General features: G+C 35.6%; 1 protein-coding gene and 1 long non-coding RNA gene across 2 annotated transcripts in view; one reads left to right on the forward strand and one right to left on the reverse strand.

Moving 5' to 3' along the window:
* RSF1 (remodeling and spacing factor 1) overlaps positions 1 to 21,416 on the forward strand; it is a 193,379-nt gene that overhangs the window by 143,465 nt on the left and 28,498 nt on the right. Inside the window, exons 6-8 of the mRNA XM_024131699.3 lie at positions 11,990 to 13,755; positions 15,483 to 15,689; positions 20,042 to 20,146. Of these exons, the coding sequence (XP_023987467.1) occupies positions 11,990 to 13,755; positions 15,483 to 15,689; positions 20,042 to 20,146 (2,078 nt within the window). The remainder of the gene's footprint in view (positions 1 to 11,989; positions 13,756 to 15,482; positions 15,690 to 20,041; positions 20,147 to 21,416) is intronic.
* LOC112066983 (uncharacterized) overlaps positions 1 to 21,416 on the reverse strand; it is a 105,482-nt gene that overhangs the window by 43,157 nt on the left and 40,909 nt on the right. The window lies entirely within an intron of this gene.

Below are 21,416 nucleotides of genomic sequence, written 5' to 3' on the forward strand. Positions count from 1 at the left end.
GACATTTACCTGTTACACAGGGGAAAATGGTTAACTTTACAGTGGAATGAGCAGCCAACACCACCGTAACCGAATGATCAAGGTAGTTACATCATCATGTAGCCTCTGATATAATGCACAACATTTCTTTTGTGAAATTTTCATCAAAAATGTATATCTTAATCTAATCTTGAGAAAACATCAGACAAGACCAAATTGAGAGGTATTCTACAAAATAACTGTCAAGGTCAGAAAAGACAAGGAAAGAATGAGGAATGGTCACAGATTGGAGGAGACTAAGGAAACACAAGAACAAAATGAGACATGGATCCTCAAACAGAAAGGATCTGGTGGGGGGTTGCGGGGAAAGGCGAAATTTAAATAAAATCTGTTTATGTTTAATAGTATTTTACTAATGTTAATTTCCTGGTTTTGATAATTGTGCTGTGAGTATGTAAGTTGTCAACTTAGGGGAAACAGGGTGATGATGTACTTGAACTATTTTTGTAACACATCTATATGTCTAAAATTATTTCAAAATAAAGATTTAAAAAAGAATGTTGGGTGAGCATTAACTTGGTAGTTACATGTAACTAAATCTAAATGACAGATATAGAGAACATGTAGTCTTTAATGGCTATGTGTTTTCACAGTGGAGCTATAGTAAGACAAAACAAATGGAGAAAGAATGGGAAGAGTACATGCAAAAAACTTGTGAACCTTTCATTAAATCACTTTGGTGATGGTGGTGTCATTGTTATTCTGAAAACGTGCATAATATGAGGGAAAATAACTGATATTCTAATTATATAATCTGTGGTGTCCTTGAAAACCAAGATTCTCAGTGTGGGGAAAAAGAAATAAGATGTAAGACAGAAAAGTTAAGGAAAAACAAATATCATTATGAACTCATGGGTTAATTTTATTATTTTCTAGCTCTGTCCACTGAAAAGACTTTAAAAACAATGGCCGACCCAGTAGCAGCGAGCATCCTTTAGCACCCAGATCGTGGTCTTGAAATACAGTTTCCCATTAAAGTAAACCAAGGCGTCTTGGAAAAGTGGCTGATTCCATTTCTGGGGCATAAGGAGCCAAGAAACATCCTGTCATTCCAAGTAGTATGGACTGTATGAAAAGACTCAAGAGCCAACTTAAAAAGGTTTCCATTGTCTAAGATGGGACAATTTAAGCATCACAAGGATAATAACTGTAGTGGATTAAAACACATTGAATATGTCTTAAATCCATGAGTTCATCATAATACTAACAGAAAAACGGGTTACCTTTGGAGGATGCCAGTGGAGACCAAATTATTTTGAAAATTGTTAAATAAACAAAAAGAATTGAACTTTAATCCTGACTTTTCAGTATTAACTGTACTGCTATATAACAAAATAATAAATTAGTAAAGTTTCTTTTTATAGGGTTTATAATCATTGATGGAAGATTGACAGAATGGGAATATCATTTTGTAATCCCTAATAAGAAAAGGGTTTAGATACTCAGCATTAACATCTCTTAACATCACAAAAAGAGATGATCAGACATTAATGCCTCTTGATAAAGAACATACCACCACTAAAGTAGTTTTGCCACAGAAATTGAACCTGAATCTGATGTAGGCTATAGATTAAAGTGACGATTTACAGGGAAAAAAGGACAGAGGAATATGGGAATGCAGTCAGCAAAATCCAGAAATTACAGAATTGAGTCACCATCAAATTACTTGATTTGGTGACTCAAATAAATTACAAAAAAAAAAAAGGATGGAGGAACAATAGGTTAAAGAGACCTAAAAAAGAAAATAAAAGGTAAAACTAAACTATAAAGCAAAATAAGGAAGTGATTAATATAAAAGTCAAGGTAATAGTTATACTTGTTAAAGAGGGAATTACTATTGGGAAAAGGCTGTGTGCGGCTTTTCGGGTGCTGACAGGGTTCTATTTCCTGTTTGCCTTCTAATAATTTATTAAGTGGTTCATTTGTTTTCTGTGGGTGGCTTTACTTTTTTAATTTTTATTTATCTATTTATTTGGCTGCGCCGGGTCTTAGTTGTGGCACGTGGGGTCTTCGTTGCAGCATGCAGGATCTTTTTTTTTTTTAGTTGCAGCATGCGGGATCTTTTAGTTGAGGCACGTGGGATCTTTGTTGTGGCATGTGGGATCTTTAGTTGTGGCATGTAGGATCTAATTCCCTGACCAGGGATTGAACCCGGGCCCCCTGCATTGGGAACGTGGAGTCTTAACCACTGGACTACCAGGGAAGTCCCCTGTGGCTTTATTTTGTTATACTTAATTATAAAAAACTTCTTGATACCTTTTTGGCAGATATCTACCATGTAATTTTTAAATAAGTTACAAAAGGATTGGCACCAGTTCATATCCCTTTAATATGCAATAAAATGATAGTACTGATGTTTTAGTGAGGGAAGCTCCTATTACTTGTCCATTAAATGCATGTTGGTAATATCAAATGATAATTTCAATATTTTGAGCCCAGAAAACTACTAGAGCTCATTAATGAATGCACACGAAAGTGTTGCATTTCTGTACACTAACAATGAAAGATCAGAAAGAGAATTTAAGGAAACAATCCCGTTTACCATCACATCAAAAAGAATAAAATTCCTAGGAATAAACCTACCTAAGGACGCAAAAGACCTGTACTCTGAAAATGGTAAGATACTGATGAAAGAAATCAAAGATGATGCAAAAAAGATGGAAAGATACACCATATTCCTGGATTGAAAGAATCAGTATTCTCAAAATGACTGTACTACCCAAGGCAATCTACAGATTCAGTGCAATCCCTATCAGATTACCAATGGCATTTTTAACAGAACTAGAAGAAAAAGTTTTTAAATTTGTATGGAAACACAAAAGACCCGAATAGCCAAAGCAATCTTGAGAAAGAAAAATGGAGCTGGAGGAATCAGGCTCCCTGACTTCAGACTATACTATAAAGCTACAGTCAGCAAAACAGTATAGTACTGGCACAAAAACAGAAATACAGATCAATGGAACAGGATAGAAAGCCCAGAAATAAGCCCACGCACCTATGGCCAATTAATCTACCACAAAGAAGGCAAGAATATACCATGGAGAAAGACAGTCTCTTTAACAAGTGGTGCTGGGAAAGCTGGACAGCTACACGTAAAAGAATGAAATTAGAACATTCTCTAACACCATACACAAAAATAAACTCAAAATGGATTGAAGACCTAAATGTACGACCGGAAACTATATAACTGTTAGAGGAAAACATAGGCAGAGCACTCTTTGACATAAATCCAGCAATATATTTTTGGATCCACCTCCTAGAGTAACAAAAATAAAAACAGGGACTTCCCTGGCAGTCCAGTGGTTAAGACTCTGCTTCCACTGCAGGGGGCATGGGTTTGATCCCTGGTCGGGGAATTAAGGTCCCACATGCCGCGCGGTGTGGCAAAAACAAAAACAAATGGGACCTAATTAAACTTAAAAGATTTTGCACAGCAAAGGAAACCATAAACAATACGAAAAGACAACCCACAGAATGGGAAAAAATATTTGCAAACGATGCAACCAACAAAGGATTAATCTCCAAATATACAAGTAGCTCATTCAGCTCAATATAAAAAAAAAAAACAACCCAATCAGAAAATAGGCAGAAGATCTAAAGGGACATTTCTCTGAAGAAGACATACAGATGGCCAAAAAGCACATGAAAAGATGCTTAGCATCGCTAAGTATTAGAGAAACACAAATCAAAACTACAATGAGGTACCACCTCACACAGTCAGAATGGCCGCCATCAAAAGGTCTACAAACAGTAAATACTGGAGAGGGTGTGGAGAAAAGGGAACCCTCCTGCACTGTTGGTGGGAATGTGAATTGGTACAGCCACTAGGGAGAACAGTATGGAGTTTCCTTTAAAAAAGTAAAAATAGGGCTACCATATATGATCCAGCAGTCCCACTCCTGGGCATAAATTCGGAGAAAACCGTAATTCAAAAAGATACATGCCCCCCAATGTTCATAGCAGCAGTATTTACAATAGCCAGGACATGGAAGCAACCTAAATGTCCATCAACAGATGAATGGATAAAGAAATGTGGTATATATATATATATATAATGGAATGTTACTCAGCCACGAAAAAGAATTAAATAATGCCATTTGCAGCAACATGGATGGACCTAAAGATTATCATACTAAGTGAAGTAAGTTGGACAGTGAAAGATCAAATATCATATGATATCACTTATCTGTGGAATCTAAAAAAAAATGATACAAATGAACTTATTTTAAAAATAGAAACAGACTCACAGACTTAGAAAACAAACTTCTGGTTACCAGAGGGGAAAGGTGGGGGGGGAAATAAATGAGGAGTTTGGGATTAACATATACACACTACTGTATATAAAATAGATAATCAACAGGGATCTACTGTATAGCACAGGGAACTCAATATTCTATAATAACCTAAATGGGAAAAAATCTGGAAAAGAATAGATATATGTGTATGTATTACTGAATCACTTTGCTATACAGTGAATCTAACACAACATTGTAAATCAACTATATTCAATATAAAATAAAAGATTTTTAAATTTATTGATATATATCAATAATGCTATATGTTGTATTTTTTAGATTCCACATATATGTGATATCATACAGTATTTGTCTTTCTCTGTCTGACTTATTTCACTTAGCATAATGCCCTCCAAGTTCATCTGTGTTGCTGCAAATGGCAAACTTTCATTCTTTTTTACGGCTGAGTAGTATTCCATTCGCATATATCTACCACATCTTCTTTATCCATTCATCTGTTGATGGACACTTAGGTTACTTCCATACCTTGGCAATTGTAAATAATGCTGCTGTGAACATTGGGTGCATGTATCTTTTCAAATTAGTGTTGTTGTTTCTTTTAGATATATATACCCAGGAGTGGAACTGCTGAGTCATATGGTATTTCTACTTTTAGTTTTTTGAGAAACCTCCATCATTTTGTAATCCCTAATAAGAAAAGGGTTTAGATACTCAGCATTAACATCTCTTAACATCACAAAAAGAGATGATCAGACATTAATGCCTCTTGATAAAGAACATACCACCACTAAAGTAGTTTTGCCACAGAAATTGAACCTGAATCTGATGTAGGCTATAGATTAAAGTGACGATTTACAGGGAAAAAAGGACAGAGGAATATGGGAATGCAGTCAGCAAAATCCAGAAATTACAGAATTGAGTCACCATCAAATTACTTGATTTGGTGACTCAAATAAATTACAAAAAAAAAAAAGGATGGAGGAACAATAGGTTAAAGAGACCTAAAAAAGAAAATAAAAGGTAAAACTAAACTATAAAGCAAAATAAGGAAGTGATTAATATAAAAGTCAAGGTAATAGTTATACTTGTTAAAGAGGGAATTACTATTGGGAAAAGGCTGTGTGCGGCTTTTCGGGTGCTGACAGGGTTCTATTTCCTGTTTGCCTTCTAATAATTTATTAAGTGGTTCATTTGTTTTCTGTGGGTGGCTTTACTTTTTTAATTTTTATTTATCTATTTATTTGGCTGCGCCGGGTCTTAGTTGTGGCACGTGGGGTCTTCGTTGCAGCATGCAGGATCTTTTTTTTTTTTAGTTGCAGCATGCGGGATCTTTTAGTTGAGGCACGTGGGATCTTTGTTGTGGCATGTGGGATCTTTAGTTGTGGCATGTAGGATCTAATTCCCTGACCAGGGATTGAACCCGGGCCCCCTGCATTGGGAACGTGGAGTCTTAACCACTGGACTACCAGGGAAGTCCCCTGTGGCTTTATTTTGTTATACTTAATTATAAAAAACTTCTTGATACCTTTTTGGCAGATATCTACCATGTAATTTTTAAATAAGTTACAAAAGGATTGGCACCAGTTCATATCCCTTTAATATGCAATAAAATGATAGTACTGATGTTTTAGTGAGGGAAGCTCCTATTACTTGTCCATTAAATGCATGTTGGTAATATCAAATGATAATTTCAATATTTTGAGCCCAGAAAACTACTAGAGCTCATTAATGAATGCACACGAAAGTGTTGCATTTCTGTACACTAACAATGAAAGATCAGAAAGAGAATTTAAGGAAACAATCCCGTTTACCATCACATCAAAAAGAATAAAATTCCTAGGAATAAACCTACCTAAGGACGCAAAAGACCTGTACTCTGAAAATGGTAAGATACTGATGAAAGAAATCAAAGATGATGCAAAAAAGATGGAAAGATACACCATATTCCTGGATTGAAAGAATCAGTATTCTCAAAATGACTGTACTACCCAAGGCAATCTACAGATTCAGTGCAATCCCTATCAGATTACCAATGGCATTTTTAACAGAACTAGAAGAAAAAGTTTTTAAATTTGTATGGAAACACAAAAGACCCGAATAGCCAAAGCAATCTTGAGAAAGAAAAATGGAGCTGGAGGAATCAGGCTCCCTGACTTCAGACTATACTATAAAGCTACAGTCAGCAAAACAGTATAGTACTGGCACAAAAACAGAAATACAGATCAATGGAACAGGATAGAAAGCCCAGAAATAAGCCCACGCACCTATGGCCAATTAATCTACCACAAAGAAGGCAAGAATATACCATGGAGAAAGACAGTCTCTTTAACAAGTGGTGCTGGGAAAGCTGGACAGCTACACGTAAAAGAATGAAATTAGAACATTCTCTAACACCATACACAAAAATAAACTCAAAATGGATTGAAGACCTAAATGTACGACCGGAAACTATATAACTGTTAGAGGAAAACATAGGCAGAGCACTCTTTGACATAAATCCAGCAATATATTTTTGGATCCACCTCCTAGAGTAACAAAAATAAAAACAGGGACTTCCCTGGCAGTCCAGTGGTTAAGACTCTGCTTCCACTGCAGGGGGCATGGGTTTGATCCCTGGTTGGGGAATTAAGGTCCCACATGCCGCGCGGTGTGGCAAAAACAAAAACAAATGGGACCTAATTAAACTTAAAAGATTTTGCACAGCAAAGGAAACCATAAACAATACGAAAAGACAACCCACAGAATGGGAAAAAATATTTGCAAACGATGCAACCAACAAAGGATTAATCTCCAAATATACAAGTAGCTCATTCAGCTCAATATAAAAAAAAAAAAACAACCCAATCAGAAAATAGGCAGAAGATCTAAAGGGACATTTCTCTGAAGAAGACATACAGATGGCCAAAAAGCACATGAAAAGATGCTTAGCATCGCTAAGTATTAGAGAAACACAAATCAAAACTACAATGAGGTACCACCTCACACAGTCAGAATGGCCGCCATCAAAAGGTCTACAAACAGTAAATACTGGAGAGGGTGTGGAGAAAAGGGAACCCTCCTGCACTGTTGGTGGGAATGTGAATTGGTACAGCCACTAGGGAGAACAGTATGGAGTTTCCTTTAAAAAAGTAAAAATAGGGCTACCATATATGATCCAGCAGTCCCACTCCTGGGCATAAATTCGGAGAAAACCGTAATTCAAAAAGATACATGCCCCCCAATGTTCATAGCAGCAGTATTTACAATAGCCAGGACATGGAAGCAACCTAAATGTCCATCAACAGATGAATGGATAAAGAAATGTGGTATATATATATATATATATAATGGAATGTTACTCAGCCACGAAAAAGAATTAAATAATGCCATTTGCAGCAACATGGATGGACCTAAAGATTATCATACTAAGTGAAGTAAGTTGGACAGTGAAAGATCAAATATCATATGATATCACTTATCTGTGGAATCTAAAAAAAAATGATACAAATGAACTTATTTTAAAAATAGAAACAGACTCACAGACTTAGAAAACAAACTTCTGGTTACCAGAGGGGAAAGGTGGGGGGGGAAATAAATGAGGAGTTTGGGATTAACATATACACACTACTGTATATAAAATAGATAATCAACAGGGATCTACTGTATAGCACAGGGAACTCAATATTCTATAATAACCTAAATGGGAAAAAATCTGGAAAAGAATAGATATATGTGTATGTATTACTGAATCACTTTGCTATACAGTGAATCTAACACAACATTGTAAATCAACTATATTCAATATAAAATAAAAGATTTTTAAATTTATTGATATATATCAATAATGCTATATGTTGTATTTTTTAGATTCCACATATATGTGATATCATACAGTATTTGTCTTTCTCTGTCTGACTTATTTCACTTAGCATAATGCCCTCCAAGTTCATCTGTGTTGCTGCAAATGGCAAACTTTCATTCTTTTTTACGGCTGAGTAGTATTCCATTCGCATATATCTACCACATCTTCTTTATCCATTCATCTGTTGATGGACACTTAGGTTACTTCCATACCTTGGCAATTGTAAATAATGCTGCTGTGAACATTGGGTGCATGTATCTTTTCAAATTAGTGTTGTTGTTTCTTTTAGATATATATACCCAGGAGTGGAACTGCTGAGTCATATGGTATTTCTACTTTTAGTTTTTTGAGAAACCTCCATCCTGTTTTCCACAGTGGTTGCACCAGTTTACTTTCCCACCAGAAGTGTATGAGGGTTCCCTTTTCTTCACATCCTCACCAGCATTTGTTTATGTTCTTTTTGATGATGGCCATTCTGACAAGTGTGAGTTAAATTTTTTTCTTGTAATAAAAAGTCATGTGGTAAGCAGTTCAGGTCTGGTTCAGCAGCTCCATGAAGCCATCAAGTACCCTTCCTAATCTGCCATCCTTAGCATGTGGCTTTGATTGTTCCCTCTCCAGGTATTGTGTGCAGACTCTGGACAAAAAGCAGGGGAAGGGGCAGAAGGCATAGGTCAACTGAACCTTGTAAGTCTCACCCAGATTTCCTCATGCATCTCATTGGCCAGAATTGGTTCACATGACCCTTAGCTATAAGGTATCTGAAGAGGCAAGTACTTTCTTGAACAAAATCAGAGTTGTAGTAGTAAGAAAGAAGAGGAGATTGATACTGGATAGGTAACTAGCAATGTCCTTCAGTGTTAACTTACATAGACATTCAGTGTTTCATTACATAGTGATTGGGATGGGTGGGAAACCCATAATAGGTGATTAATAGATAATTGTTGAGTAAATGAATGAATGTGCTTTAAAAACCCACAGTAAGTAACACTTGTCTTGAATCACCTTAAGTTTGTCAAGCAATGTTGCTGTTGCATTGTGATTTTAGGGGTGAATTTTTCCTTGAGTTTTGTTACTTCAAATTTCACGTCTCTTAAACTCATTTGCATCTTCCTTTACAGTTAGTTTCCTTTTGACAGAACTTGTTGGAAATGCTTGTATAACTGAATGACCTTTTTACCAATTATGATTGTGCTTAAAGTTTCATTTCATGTCATGGATTTTGTGTCTTCAGTTTTAGGGATACATCCGTGTGATCGACAAGGAGCTACAGTTATAATTGTTGTTATGTTTTTCTTTTTTAAGAACTAAGCCAAAAAAAAATACTGAATATTTTGGGGTTAAGAGAAATATAAGCCAGTGAAGAATAATTGTTGAGGTCACTTAGTCCAGCTGCTTTATTTATACATGAAGAAATGAGGATCAGAGAGTTTGTGACATATCTAAAGATACACCACTAGCTGAATTAGGATTACTGAACCTAGGAGTCTTGAACCTAATGTTACTCTTCATTTTATTTTGCCACGTTGTTACTCAAATCAAAATCAGTTTAAAGGGGCTTCCCTGGTGGCGCAGTGGTTGAGAGTCCGCCTGCCGATGCAGGGGACACGGGTTCGTGCCCCGGTCTGGGAAGATCCCACATGCTGCAGAGCGGCTGGGCCTGTGAGCCATGGCCACTGAGCCTGCGCGTCCGGAGCCTGTGCTCCGCAACGGGAGAGGCCACAACAGTGAGAGGCCCGCGTACCGCAAAAAACAAAACAAAACAAAACAAAAAAATTAGTTTAAAGGACTTATTCATTCACCACCCCAAAAGCAAAGTGTCATTTTAGCTTGGGTGGGAGTCACAATGAGAATCCTGAGTTGTTTTTTGAACCAAAATATATAGAAAAAATATGAAATTGTGTTTAGTATACTCTTTGTATTAGGCTAAAGTTATTTATAAAGATGGTAATCTGTATTTTAATTGTTAACCAGGATATTTATTTAATTAGACTTCCTGATACATTAACCAATTTCAGTGAATTGGAATTTACTAAACCTACTTAATCAATGGGAAAGGGAAGACATTCAAACTAGATAATTTCTGCCATGTCTTTAATTTTCTTAGTGACATGCATATGTTAAATAAGTATATGACAGTTAAAGAGGGAGGTGCAATACTCTAATCTCAGTTCTCAGTAGTTATCAGTGGTTCTTGAATTTTTTACTTGCAGTATGATTGAACATAAATGGTTTGTAATAAAAGTACTTAACTTTTTAAAAGAAATGTTGAATTCTCAGTTTAAAGAATATGTCCTACTTCATCTCACTTCTATTACATTTTATTCCCATGAAAACGTTGGAACTCTGGTGTATGAACTTGGCAAGAATCTGTTCAGAAAAAAGTTTTTAATTCCTATCTTGGTTAAACTTTGTTAAGAATTGAGGTTTTTCAGTTGCAAGGATAGGGTGAGGAAAATTTAGGTAAAATCAGTAGTTAAAGAATTCTGAAAACACTGCTCAGATTCCCTGAACACAAGTTTAAAGCATATATGCATTCTCTGTAATTCCATTCAAAGATTATGATATTTACTAAATATGATTCTTGTTATATTTATTTATTTGTTTTTAATAAATTTATTTATTTTATTTTTGGCTGCGTTGGGTCCTCGTTGCTGAGTGCGGGCTTTCTTTTAGTTGCGGTGTGCAGGAGCTACTCTTTGTTGCGGTGTGTGGGCTTCTCACTGCACTGGCTTCTCTTGTTGCGGAGCTCGGGCTCTAGGCGTGCTGGCTTCAGTAGTTGTGGCACGCAGGCTCTAGAGCGCAGGCTCGGTAGTTGTGGCGCATGGGCTTAGTTGCTCCACGGTATGTAGGATCTTCCCGGACCAGGGCTCGAACCCGTGTCCCCTGCATTGGCAGGCAGATTCTTAACCACTGCGTCACCAGGGAAGCCCCATACTTTTGTTATATTTAAATTTGCACTATTAGGTACTCCATGAAAGTTGGAAATAGATAGCCGATAAGGTAAAAAGAGTAGTTGACAGATAAACACAAAGTTTCCTAATAAAATACTAACTTCTGAAATGTTCAGTAATGGCATTTGATAAAGTAAACTGTAATATAACCATATTGAGGGATGTTACATAATTAAGTCCAATTTCTGTAAAGGCATTTAATATAAGAAAATGCTAATGTTTCAGTGAGAAAAATGGGGCAGCATGATCCCAATGTTCTCAAAAATATATAAGACTAGAAGGAAGTAACCTAAAATAAAATATTAATAGTGATTGCCTCTGGGTATTTGGATTATGGGCATGTTTTTTGTTTCTCTGTTTTTCATTTTCTGTACAGAATTGTTACTTTTATAACCTGAATAAAACATAAAACATTTTCCCACTGCCTTGCTCATGTTACCTCAGTGAAATGAAGTGCTCAATGACTTGCAAAGAAGAACAGTTGTCAGGTTTTAAAACAAATACGGTCTTTTGGAAATGTTTTATGATATATTCTTAGTTTCATATTTTTGAGCCATCACTGGAGCTTGAATAAATTATTTGAGCTGCATAAATATTTACATTTCATTGAGAACATTGAAGCTAAAAGTATAAAGCAGAAACCTGAGTCTTTCTAAATAATAGTTTTTTTAATATCTGAAAGTTGTACTTCAGAGTTTGGTAATTTTCTTTACTGTCCGATTTTATTTTTTATTGTCAGATGTCCAGTGACAGAAGCCACCTCTTTTAAGAGAGAAACTTCAAATGGAAATATATTTTATGTTACGCCTTATATATTTTATAATCTTGAATGCTGTTATGCCTTATATATTTTATAATCTTGAATGCTTAGATTCATGTGAACATTTTCTGATTTTTAGAGGAACGGAAGGAAAGTGAAAAGATGAAGAGTGAAGAGCAGCCAATAGATTCAGAAAACTGTTCTACACCCAATGCTCTAGAAGAGACTACTGTGAAAATAGAAAAAGAAGATGAAAAGGAACTTGTAAAACTGCCAGTCATAGTGAAGCTAGAAAAACCTTTGCCAGAAAGCGAAGAAAAAAAGATTATCAAAGAAGAAAGTGATTCCTTCAAGGAAAATGTCAAACCCGTAAAAGTTGAAGTGAAGGAATGTAGAGCAGATCCTAGAGATATCAAAGGTAGCATGGAGAAGCTAGAGCCTGAGAGGCTAGATTTTGCTGGCAATGTTAAATCTTCTCAAGAAATCACTGAGAAGTCTACTGAAGAAACCGAGAAACTTAAAAATGACCAGCAGGCCAAGATACCACTAAAAAAACGAGAAATTAAACTGAGTGATGATTTTGACAGTCCAATCAAAGGACCTTTGTGTAAATCAGTTACTCCAACAAAAGAGTTTTTGAAAGATGAAATAAAACAAGAGGAAGAGACTTGTAAACGGATCTCTACAATCACTACTTTTGGTCATGAAGGGAAACAGCTGGTAAATGGAGAAGTTAGTGATGAAAGGGTAACTCCAGATTTTAAGACAGAACAGATGGAGATGAAGTTTTATGATACAAAGGAAGATAGCTGTAGCCCCTCTAAGGACAGAAGTGTCATCATGGAGGGAAATGGAGCAGAGTCTTTAAATTCTGTCATAATGAGTATGAAAATAGGTGATCTTGAGAAAGAAGTGGTCACTTTAGGGAAAGATGCAGATAATTCAATATCAGCCTTAGAGACACAGAGTCACAAAGGGCACATAGAGGAAACTGGTCCTCCAGAAATGGAAACCTCTCTTGAGACTTCTGAAATAGGAAAGGATCTCTCTTTAAAAACTGCTTTATCTACCACTGAATCCTGTAGCATGAGAGTTGAAGAGAGGTCTCCCAAAAGTAAGAAGGATAAGCGCCCACCAGTCCTAGAATGTCTTGAAAAGTTAGAGAAGTCCAGAAAGACTTTTCTTGATAAAGACACACAAAGATTGAGTCCGATACCAGAGGAGGTTCCAAAGAGTACTGTAGAATCAGTAAACGCAGGGTCTCCCGAGACAGCTGAAACTTCTCCATCATCTAACGTGACTGTCCACTGTGAGAAACTAGCCTCAGGAAAAGAAGTGGTAGAGTGTCAGAATAGCAGTTCCACTGAAGGTCAGTCTTTGGAGAAAATAGACCCAGAAAATTTAAAAGTGGATTCTGAATCCACAAAGGTAGAAGTGGATGATCTGGACAATGCCCAGACCTCTGGCACAGGTGATCCTTCTGAGACAAAGGGTTCTATGCAAAAAAGCAAATTTAAATACAAGTTGATTCCTGAAGAAGAAACCACTGCCTCAGAAAACACAGAAATAACCTCTGAAAGGCAGAAAGAGGGCATCAAATTAACAATTAGGATATCCAGTCGGAAGAAGAAGCCAGATTCTCCTCCCAAAATTCTAGAGCCAGAAACCAAGCAAGAGAAGACAGAAAAGGAAGAAGAAAAAACAAATGTGGGTCGTACTTTAAGGAGGTCTCCAAGAATATCTAGACCCACAGCAAAAGTAGCTGAAATCAGAGATCAGAAAGCTGATAAAAAAAGAGGGGAAGGAGAAGATGAAGTGGAAGAAGAGTCAACAGCTTTGCAAAAAACTGAGAAAAAAGAAAATTTGAAAAAAGCAGAGAAGGATACAAATTCTAAAGTAACCAAGGTAAAATTTCTTCTACTCTTTTAATTTTTCTTAGAAATACTTGGCTCTGAGTGTTTGTAGCTGTTTGCTTTTGGCTAAATCAGCTCATTCAAAGATAACTAAAACAACCACCACCACAAAAAAGCCTCTCTTCCTATATCTGAGATGTTTTTTCTTAGTAGTTATCTCCAGACATTAAATTTCAGACTGTATAATCTTGTCATCTTTTAAACTTTTTCTCTATTATAGGCAATATAGAAATATATTCTCTGTATTGTAAACTATCCAAGTAATACCTAACCTGTATGATTGAAAAATGAAAATTCCTTAGAAACACTATTAACAGTTTGGGCTACATCTCTTTGCAGTCCTTTTTCCATGTATTCATGTCCATGTTCGTAAATACTTCCCATTCTTTAAAAAAATAGATCGAATCAAATTATTTTTCGTAAATACTGCCCATTCTTTAAAAAAATAGATCGAATCAAATTATTTTTCTATGAGCTTTTCACTTAGCAGTGTGTGTCTGAACTCTACATATCAGTAGATATAGTCTACTCCAATTTTTCACTATTACAGGCAGTGCTGCATTGAAGATCCTTTTGGACATGAGTGAGTATTTCTTTAGAATAGACCCCTAGAATTGGAATTGCTGGGTCAAGGGGCATATGTGTTTTAAGTTCTGATAGCTTTCTCTATATTGCCCTCCAAAAAAGGCCCAGTTAATAATGTACCCTCTCATTGCCAGTGTTTGAGAGTGCCTCTGTGTCCCCATTTTAATCATTAGTCATAGAGCCCAAATTTTTTTTTTCTATGACCCTCTTATTTTAAGCAAAATCTAGTACAAGTCTTTGGCTAGCCTATGGGAGTTTGTTGTACTTAAAAGTGCTACTTTTGTTTTTGATATATTTAAGTGGTCAGATTGTTCTTAATTGCAAGTGATCCTTTGTTCCCTGAAATACTAAATTTTTAAATTTTTACTTAAAAAAAAGTTTCCCCTTCTGCTGTTAGAATTATTTTGGTCTTTGGTGGGGACTTACATTGTAGGAGTGAACAGAAATATGACTTAAAATATTGTGAAGCCAGCCAATAAAAAGCAGTTCCCAACATTATAAAGTTATTCTCTGAATAATATTTTTTAAGTTTGTCAGGATTTTTGTATGCATTTTTGACCCATTAAATTTTTTAAATTCATCACTAATATGGGAATTAAATTTTTTATGTAACAATATGTGAGAATATAGTCAGCGCTCTATTATAGAGCCTTTGAAAAGTGCATGACCTTTGACCCAGAATCCTCTTCGAGGAATTTATCCTAACCACAGAAGTGTGTGTAAAAGTTTGTATTTGCAAGGATACATTGTTTATGAAAGTGAAAAATGGAAAACTACCTAAATGTCTGTCTAGTAGTGGATTAGATAAATACAGCTATGTGATGGCTTATACATATATACACACACACACACACACACACACACACACACACGATGTTAGGAGACGATTTTATAACCAGGGAAAATAGTTATAAGACAGAATGTTCATTATAATTCTCCCTTCCAAAAAGTAGAAAAAATTAATGGAAATATATACCAAAATTTAATAGTAGGTATATCTGTGGATGAAGCTACAATAATTTTTCTTTTCTTCTTTGTATATTCACTAAATATTCTACAATGCACATGTAATCAGAAGTGTTTTTTTAACATTCTTATTACATCAGATTATCCTAATGTTTTATTTTATACAAGGTAAAACCCAAAGGCAAAGTTCGATGGACTGGTTCTCGAACACGTGGCAGGTGGAAATATTCCAGCAATGATGAAAGTGAAGTGTCTGACAGTGAAAAATCATCTGCAGCTTCGGAAGAGGAGGAAGAAAAGGAAAGTGTAGACGCCATCCTAGCAGATGATGATGAACCTTGCAAAAAATGTGGCCTTCCAAACCATCCTGAACTAGTATGTACCTGATCTAAATGGACAGTATTCAAATTATTGGCATGCTGTGGTGTGAAGCAGCCTAACTTCTGGGTTTGATCATGATTTCAGTTTTATGTGTGCAAAATAGCCTTTATTTCTGTTTCTCAGATAATAACCCAACTCTAGGGAGGATTAGGATCTTGCTTTCATTCTTACCTGGCTTTATATTGATATTTCCTCTACTTAAGCATGCACTTCTAATCTCTTCTCACGGATCAATTAGTTTATTCAAATATTTCTATTCTGTTTTTTTTCCTTTAAAGTTTTCTTCTTTTCCTTTAAGTTACTTTATAATGATATTACTGAAGTGGCAGCTTTAAATAAGTAAGACCTGAAGGGCCTGTTGCCTTTCTGTAAAAACATGTAAGTCAAGTAGTAACCTAGTAGGGCTTTAAACTTTAGAAAGTGGACAGTTGTAAAAAAAAATTTAAGAGGATAATTGTAGACCAGATATATTCAGAAAAATAGTGACAGATTTACATTTACTTTCTTATTTAGGAAGTAAGTTCTTCAAAGATTGCCTAAATCAGGAAAACCAGTTTCTAACCTGTATATGTATTTTTGCAGTTCATAAGTGCTTTCTAAAGAACCTATTGAGGAAACACTCCTGTTATGCTCAATTCTATGCAACCGTTCTGTTCTTTTGAATAGATTTAACTTTAAAAGTAAGCTCCACCTATTAAGTAGAAAGAGACATAAAGAAAGAAACTTCCACATAGGTTGAGTTGTATGGGAGCAGAAATAAGTTATGTAAAGGTGCCAAGCACAGTTCCTGCTATCTGTTGTGTGCCGGGGTAAAGCTGTTTGTGGTTTACTTGCAGTTTTCTTCCTAAATGTGAAAATCATATCTGGAAACCAAATCAGTGAAGTTTATCAAATCCCAGTAGTTTCAGAGGGTTCAAGTAAAAGATATAACTTAGACCCAGAGAATAACTTTAGCTCCGAGAAGAACAGTTGTCAAAATTACACTGAGAAGACCCTTCTAAGTATTTTTATGATCATCAAACTATAAAAGTTAGGTCAAGACTTTTGTGTGGAGAAAGGCAAAGAGAAGATTGAGATAGTGGTCTTTTCTGCCTTCTAAATCAAGTAAAAATCAATATTTGTGTTCTTTCCCTACCATTTCCTAATTTTTTTTATACTGAGAGAATGCATTTTGACTGAGGCAGCAATAGATGTCAATGACAAAGGGGTGTGAAGAAATGAAAAGTAAAATGAGGTGAGCAGAATTGACCTCCAGGAGGTGGAGAAAGTTGTACCCTTCTTGGAACACACATAGGATTTTTATTTGGTTATCTTAATAACTGTTCTGAAAATCCCATTGCTGGTTATTGTGCCAAAGAGAATGACACTGGAAACTGAAGATCCCAAATATGGTGGATTTCTTATGCTAGATATTTAAGGATCTCCTCAAATAAAAATGTTAGGCAGCTGTTGTGTGTTAAGTGGTAGGGAAATGATGCTGAATTAGATGTGGTCCTTGTTCTCTTTGAGCTTACAGCAGAAAAGCAATAAATTCATAGATGAGTATAGAACTCTATCGGGTTTTTCAGATGTTTTAGTGAAAATAAGTGGATCATTGCCTAAAGCTTGGAAATCTCATGTAGTAGTATTTATTTTAATGGGTTTTACCTTTCTTGAAGAATAGAGACAATCATCATTTTAGAAATAAACTGAACTCTAAAAGTTTATTTTTATTTTGTTATTTGAAATTTAGATTATGTTTTAACATAGAAATGATGTGATAAATAGAATCAGGTGCCCAGGTTAGTCCACATATGCCTATGTAAGCAATCAATCACATAACTGAAGTATAATGTTAATATAACTTAAATTGAATTCTGGCTATTGGTAGCAAATGGAGAAGGGAGTTTTTCACTTTTAAAATGTGTGCACATTCCGTCCCCCACTCTAAACCCTTCCCATGGTACATGTTAGCAATTCAGAAACTATATATAACCATATACAAATAAAACTATATACAAATAAATGAAGTGTAGATAATGGGAGCCAGCTTTCTCACTGTTAAAGTTACAAATAAGGCTGAAGGCTAGAATGAACCCTGTGGTGCTGGATTAGATGGTGAGTTATTAGTATGAACTCATGCTTATTTCAATATATGTATATACATGGGGTACTATACATACATGTATTTCCTAGCTCTGTCCTCTGTGAGAACTTAGAATCAGGGATACCCAGGAGCAGGGAGCACTCAGCACCCAGATCTCGATTTCTAAATACATTCTCCAATAAAGGAACCAGTGTTTCTGGGGAAAATGGCTGATTCTAAGGCTTGGGCAAGGAAAATATAAGATGTGCCTAGAGTATCCTGTATTACCAGAAAGTAAGGAAGTGCTTTTTTAAAAAAAAAGCATGCAAATGAGTCCTAAGGACACAGGGGCCAACCTGAAAACTCCTAGTATATCAATGGCTAGAACAATTTGAACAATAAATTAAATAATTGTTTTAGATTATAACCCAAACAATAAATAAAATAATATTCATTAGTTCATTCTGATACAAATAAATAATTGAATAAACAAAAAAATGGGGTAATGGGGGAGGGACTTTTTTTTTTTTTAACAGAAGAATTCCAAATAGCAAATGTTGAGGGCATGAGGAAAACAGAAAATCACCATTAGAACACCGCAGTAATAATTGTTTTGTTTTGTTTTGCTTGTGGGATCTTAGTTCCCAGACCAGGGATCGAACCCAGGTCCCAAGCAGTGGAAGCGCAGAGTCCTAACCACTGGACCACCAGGGAATTCCCAATAATTATTATTGCAGCAAGATCCGCTGAGTCCTAAAACTAGTGGGTGAAGCTGTAAGGAAAAACAGGGTATAGCATAACTTCAACATATCTTCCCCCCAAATATTTATTAATTACTGTGGTGATTTTAACTTATCCCTACAAATTCTTTGATACCCCTCTCTTCAGAAAGTGGAGCTTAATTCCCTTCCCCTTGAGTATGGCTGGAGTTATCACTTTTAATGAGAATAGAGTATAGAAAGTGAAAAGTAACTTTACAGTGATGAAAAACAACAGACACTACTATAACCAAGTGATCAAAGTTAATATCACCAGTAATAAGTCATATTGTACAATTTGAACAGTAAATTATCAAATTGTTACACCATCGTGTACCCCCAGATACGATGTAGTGAGCAGGGCATTTCACCTCTATGGTATTCTTAAAAACCCATAACTTCAGTCTAATCATGAGAAGACATCAGACAAACCCAAACTGAGGGCAGTCTGCATAATATCTGACTAGTACTCTGCAAAACTGTCAAAGTGATGGAAAACAAAGAAAGACCAAGAAACTGTTACAGATCAGGAAATTAAGAAGAGATGATGAAATGCAGTGTAATATCCTGGATTGGATCCTAGAATCAAAAAAAGGACAATAGTAGAAAAACTGGTGAAGTCTGAATAATGTCTGTTGTTTAGTTAATAGTTTTATACTGATGTTAATTTCTTTCTTAAGTTTTGGTAAATGTACCATGGTTATGTAAGATATTAACGTTAGTGTCCTATCTTGGCAACTCTTCCATAAATCTAAAATTATTTTAAAATAAAGGATTTTTTTAAGTTTGATTCATGAGTGTGTACCATTTTAAGTTTTAGAGAACTGGTCATCTGAAACTCAAATAGCAAAAAATAATCAACTTAAGGTTAATTTTTCGTAGCTTTTTTATTTGAACATGATTGTCCTTAGTGTAGTTCCATTCCTCTCATGTTTGAATTTACATGATAAAAGGAGCCATGAATGTTTCTTACAGATAGGTAATTGAAATGCTATTTACATTGGAAATTATTTGTATTTTAATAATCCTGTGTGTGGTAGGGAAGTTTATGGTACTTCAGCTATAAAACTGTTATAAAGAATGTGTTGTCATATTCCTTATGGCATACAAAAAAAGGATTGTAACTCTAGTTCAGAAAAGACTTGTTATTTTTCACTTAATTTATTAGCTTAACATTTTATCTTTTTTGGTTCTTAAATTTTTTTAAAAAATTATATCTTAGAGGAGAGTTTCCTGGTGGTCCAGTGGTTAGGACTCCACATTCTCACTGCCAAGGGCTCGGGTTCAGTCCCTGGTCAGGGAACTAAGGTCCCACAAGCTGTGCAGTGAGGCCCCCCCAAAAAAGACATTAGGTTCCTAATTATCAGAGCTTTTTTATTATTATGCTTTATGCAGATAAAGAGTATAGTATAGTATATTACTTAGTTTTATGCTAAGAAATATAGAAATGTCCTTATTTTAACTTGAGTCATTGAATATTAGTCATAGAGTTAGGTTGACAATTAATCTGTGGTTTATTTCAGATTCTCCTGTGTGACTCTTGTGACAGTGGGTACCACACTGCCTGCCTTCGCCCTCCTCTCATGATCATCCCAGATGGAGAATGGTTCTGCCCCCCTTGCCAACATGTATGATGACCCAGCACAGTTCTGTTTTTCCAGTCTTTGATTTTATATTTTAATTAATAATATTTCTTGACAGCCACTAAACATTTTAATCTTTAATTTGTAGATATTGTTCATCTCTTGTTTAAATTTCTGTGAAATTAGAGACTATTGATAAAAACTACCTTTTATTAGTATCTTTTAGGTCTTCCCTTTATTTTTTTTTCAAAGCAATTCTTAGAAGATCTGGGTTTTGTAAAATTATAATCTGTGGTTTATTTTTCTCACATTCGTTAAAGTTACAAAAGCCGCCCAAATTAAGATAATATACAAGGGAAGAAATAAGTTTCTTCCTTTTGTTTATCCCTCTTTTTCATTTCTGCCTACCTTTTGTCAGTTTTATAGATGATATTATGAATTATGCACCATTATAATGGTACTTCGAATAGAAATATGGATTCTGTTTCTCTCGTATCTCAATTCAGGTGGATTTCTTTTAAAACTGAAGAGCAGGATATTTTTTTGCATCCAAGAAGTCCTTTCTCTCACAAGCCCAGTCTCATTTTACTTTAAAAATGATGGCCTTGGGACTTCCCTGGCGGTCCAGTGGTTAGGACTCCGCACTTCCACTGCAGGGAGCATGGGTTCGATCCCTGGTTGGGGAACTAAGATGCCGCAAGCTGCACAGCGCAGCCAAAAAAAAAAAAAAAAGATGGCCTTTATTGCATTTCTTAGTAAAGTGGAATTTTTTTGGCTTAGCATCACTTTAGCAATTACATTCTTCAGCTCTGTTTTGACCCAGTAACCATGTGGCATGGTTTTGTAAATTTTTTTCCATTCTCTTTTTTAAAAATAGTGATTGGCACCATTGTATTTTATTGTACATAAACCTTCTTCCTTAAAAATGTCTTAGGATTTAAAAAAAAAATTTTAATCACTGTCATGTATATACAGTGAGCCAAATGCTATTTTTTTTTTTTTTTTTTTTTGCTGTACGCCGGCCTCTCACTGTTGTGGCCTCTCCCGTTGCGGAGCACAGGCTCCTCTTCCCGGACCGGGGCACGAACCCGTGTCTCCTGCATCGGCAGGCGGACTCTCAACCACTGCGCCACCAGGGAAGCCCCAAATGCTATTTTAAACATTGATTACTGCCAGCAAGATAGGCATTGAACATGTTTCTTGGCAAAGCTATAAGTTTCTTTAACATGTGTGTTACTTTAAAGATACCCTGCTCATCTTCAGTTCAGTGGATGAACTGAAGCGTCATGTCTTTATTTAATTAAATACAAGGAAC

This window comes from Physeter macrocephalus, chromosome 16 (genome assembly GCF_002837175.3).
Source record: "Physeter macrocephalus isolate SW-GA chromosome 16, ASM283717v5, whole genome shotgun sequence".
NCBI classification, from domain to species: Eukaryota; Metazoa; Chordata; class Mammalia; order Artiodactyla; family Physeteridae; genus Physeter; species Physeter macrocephalus.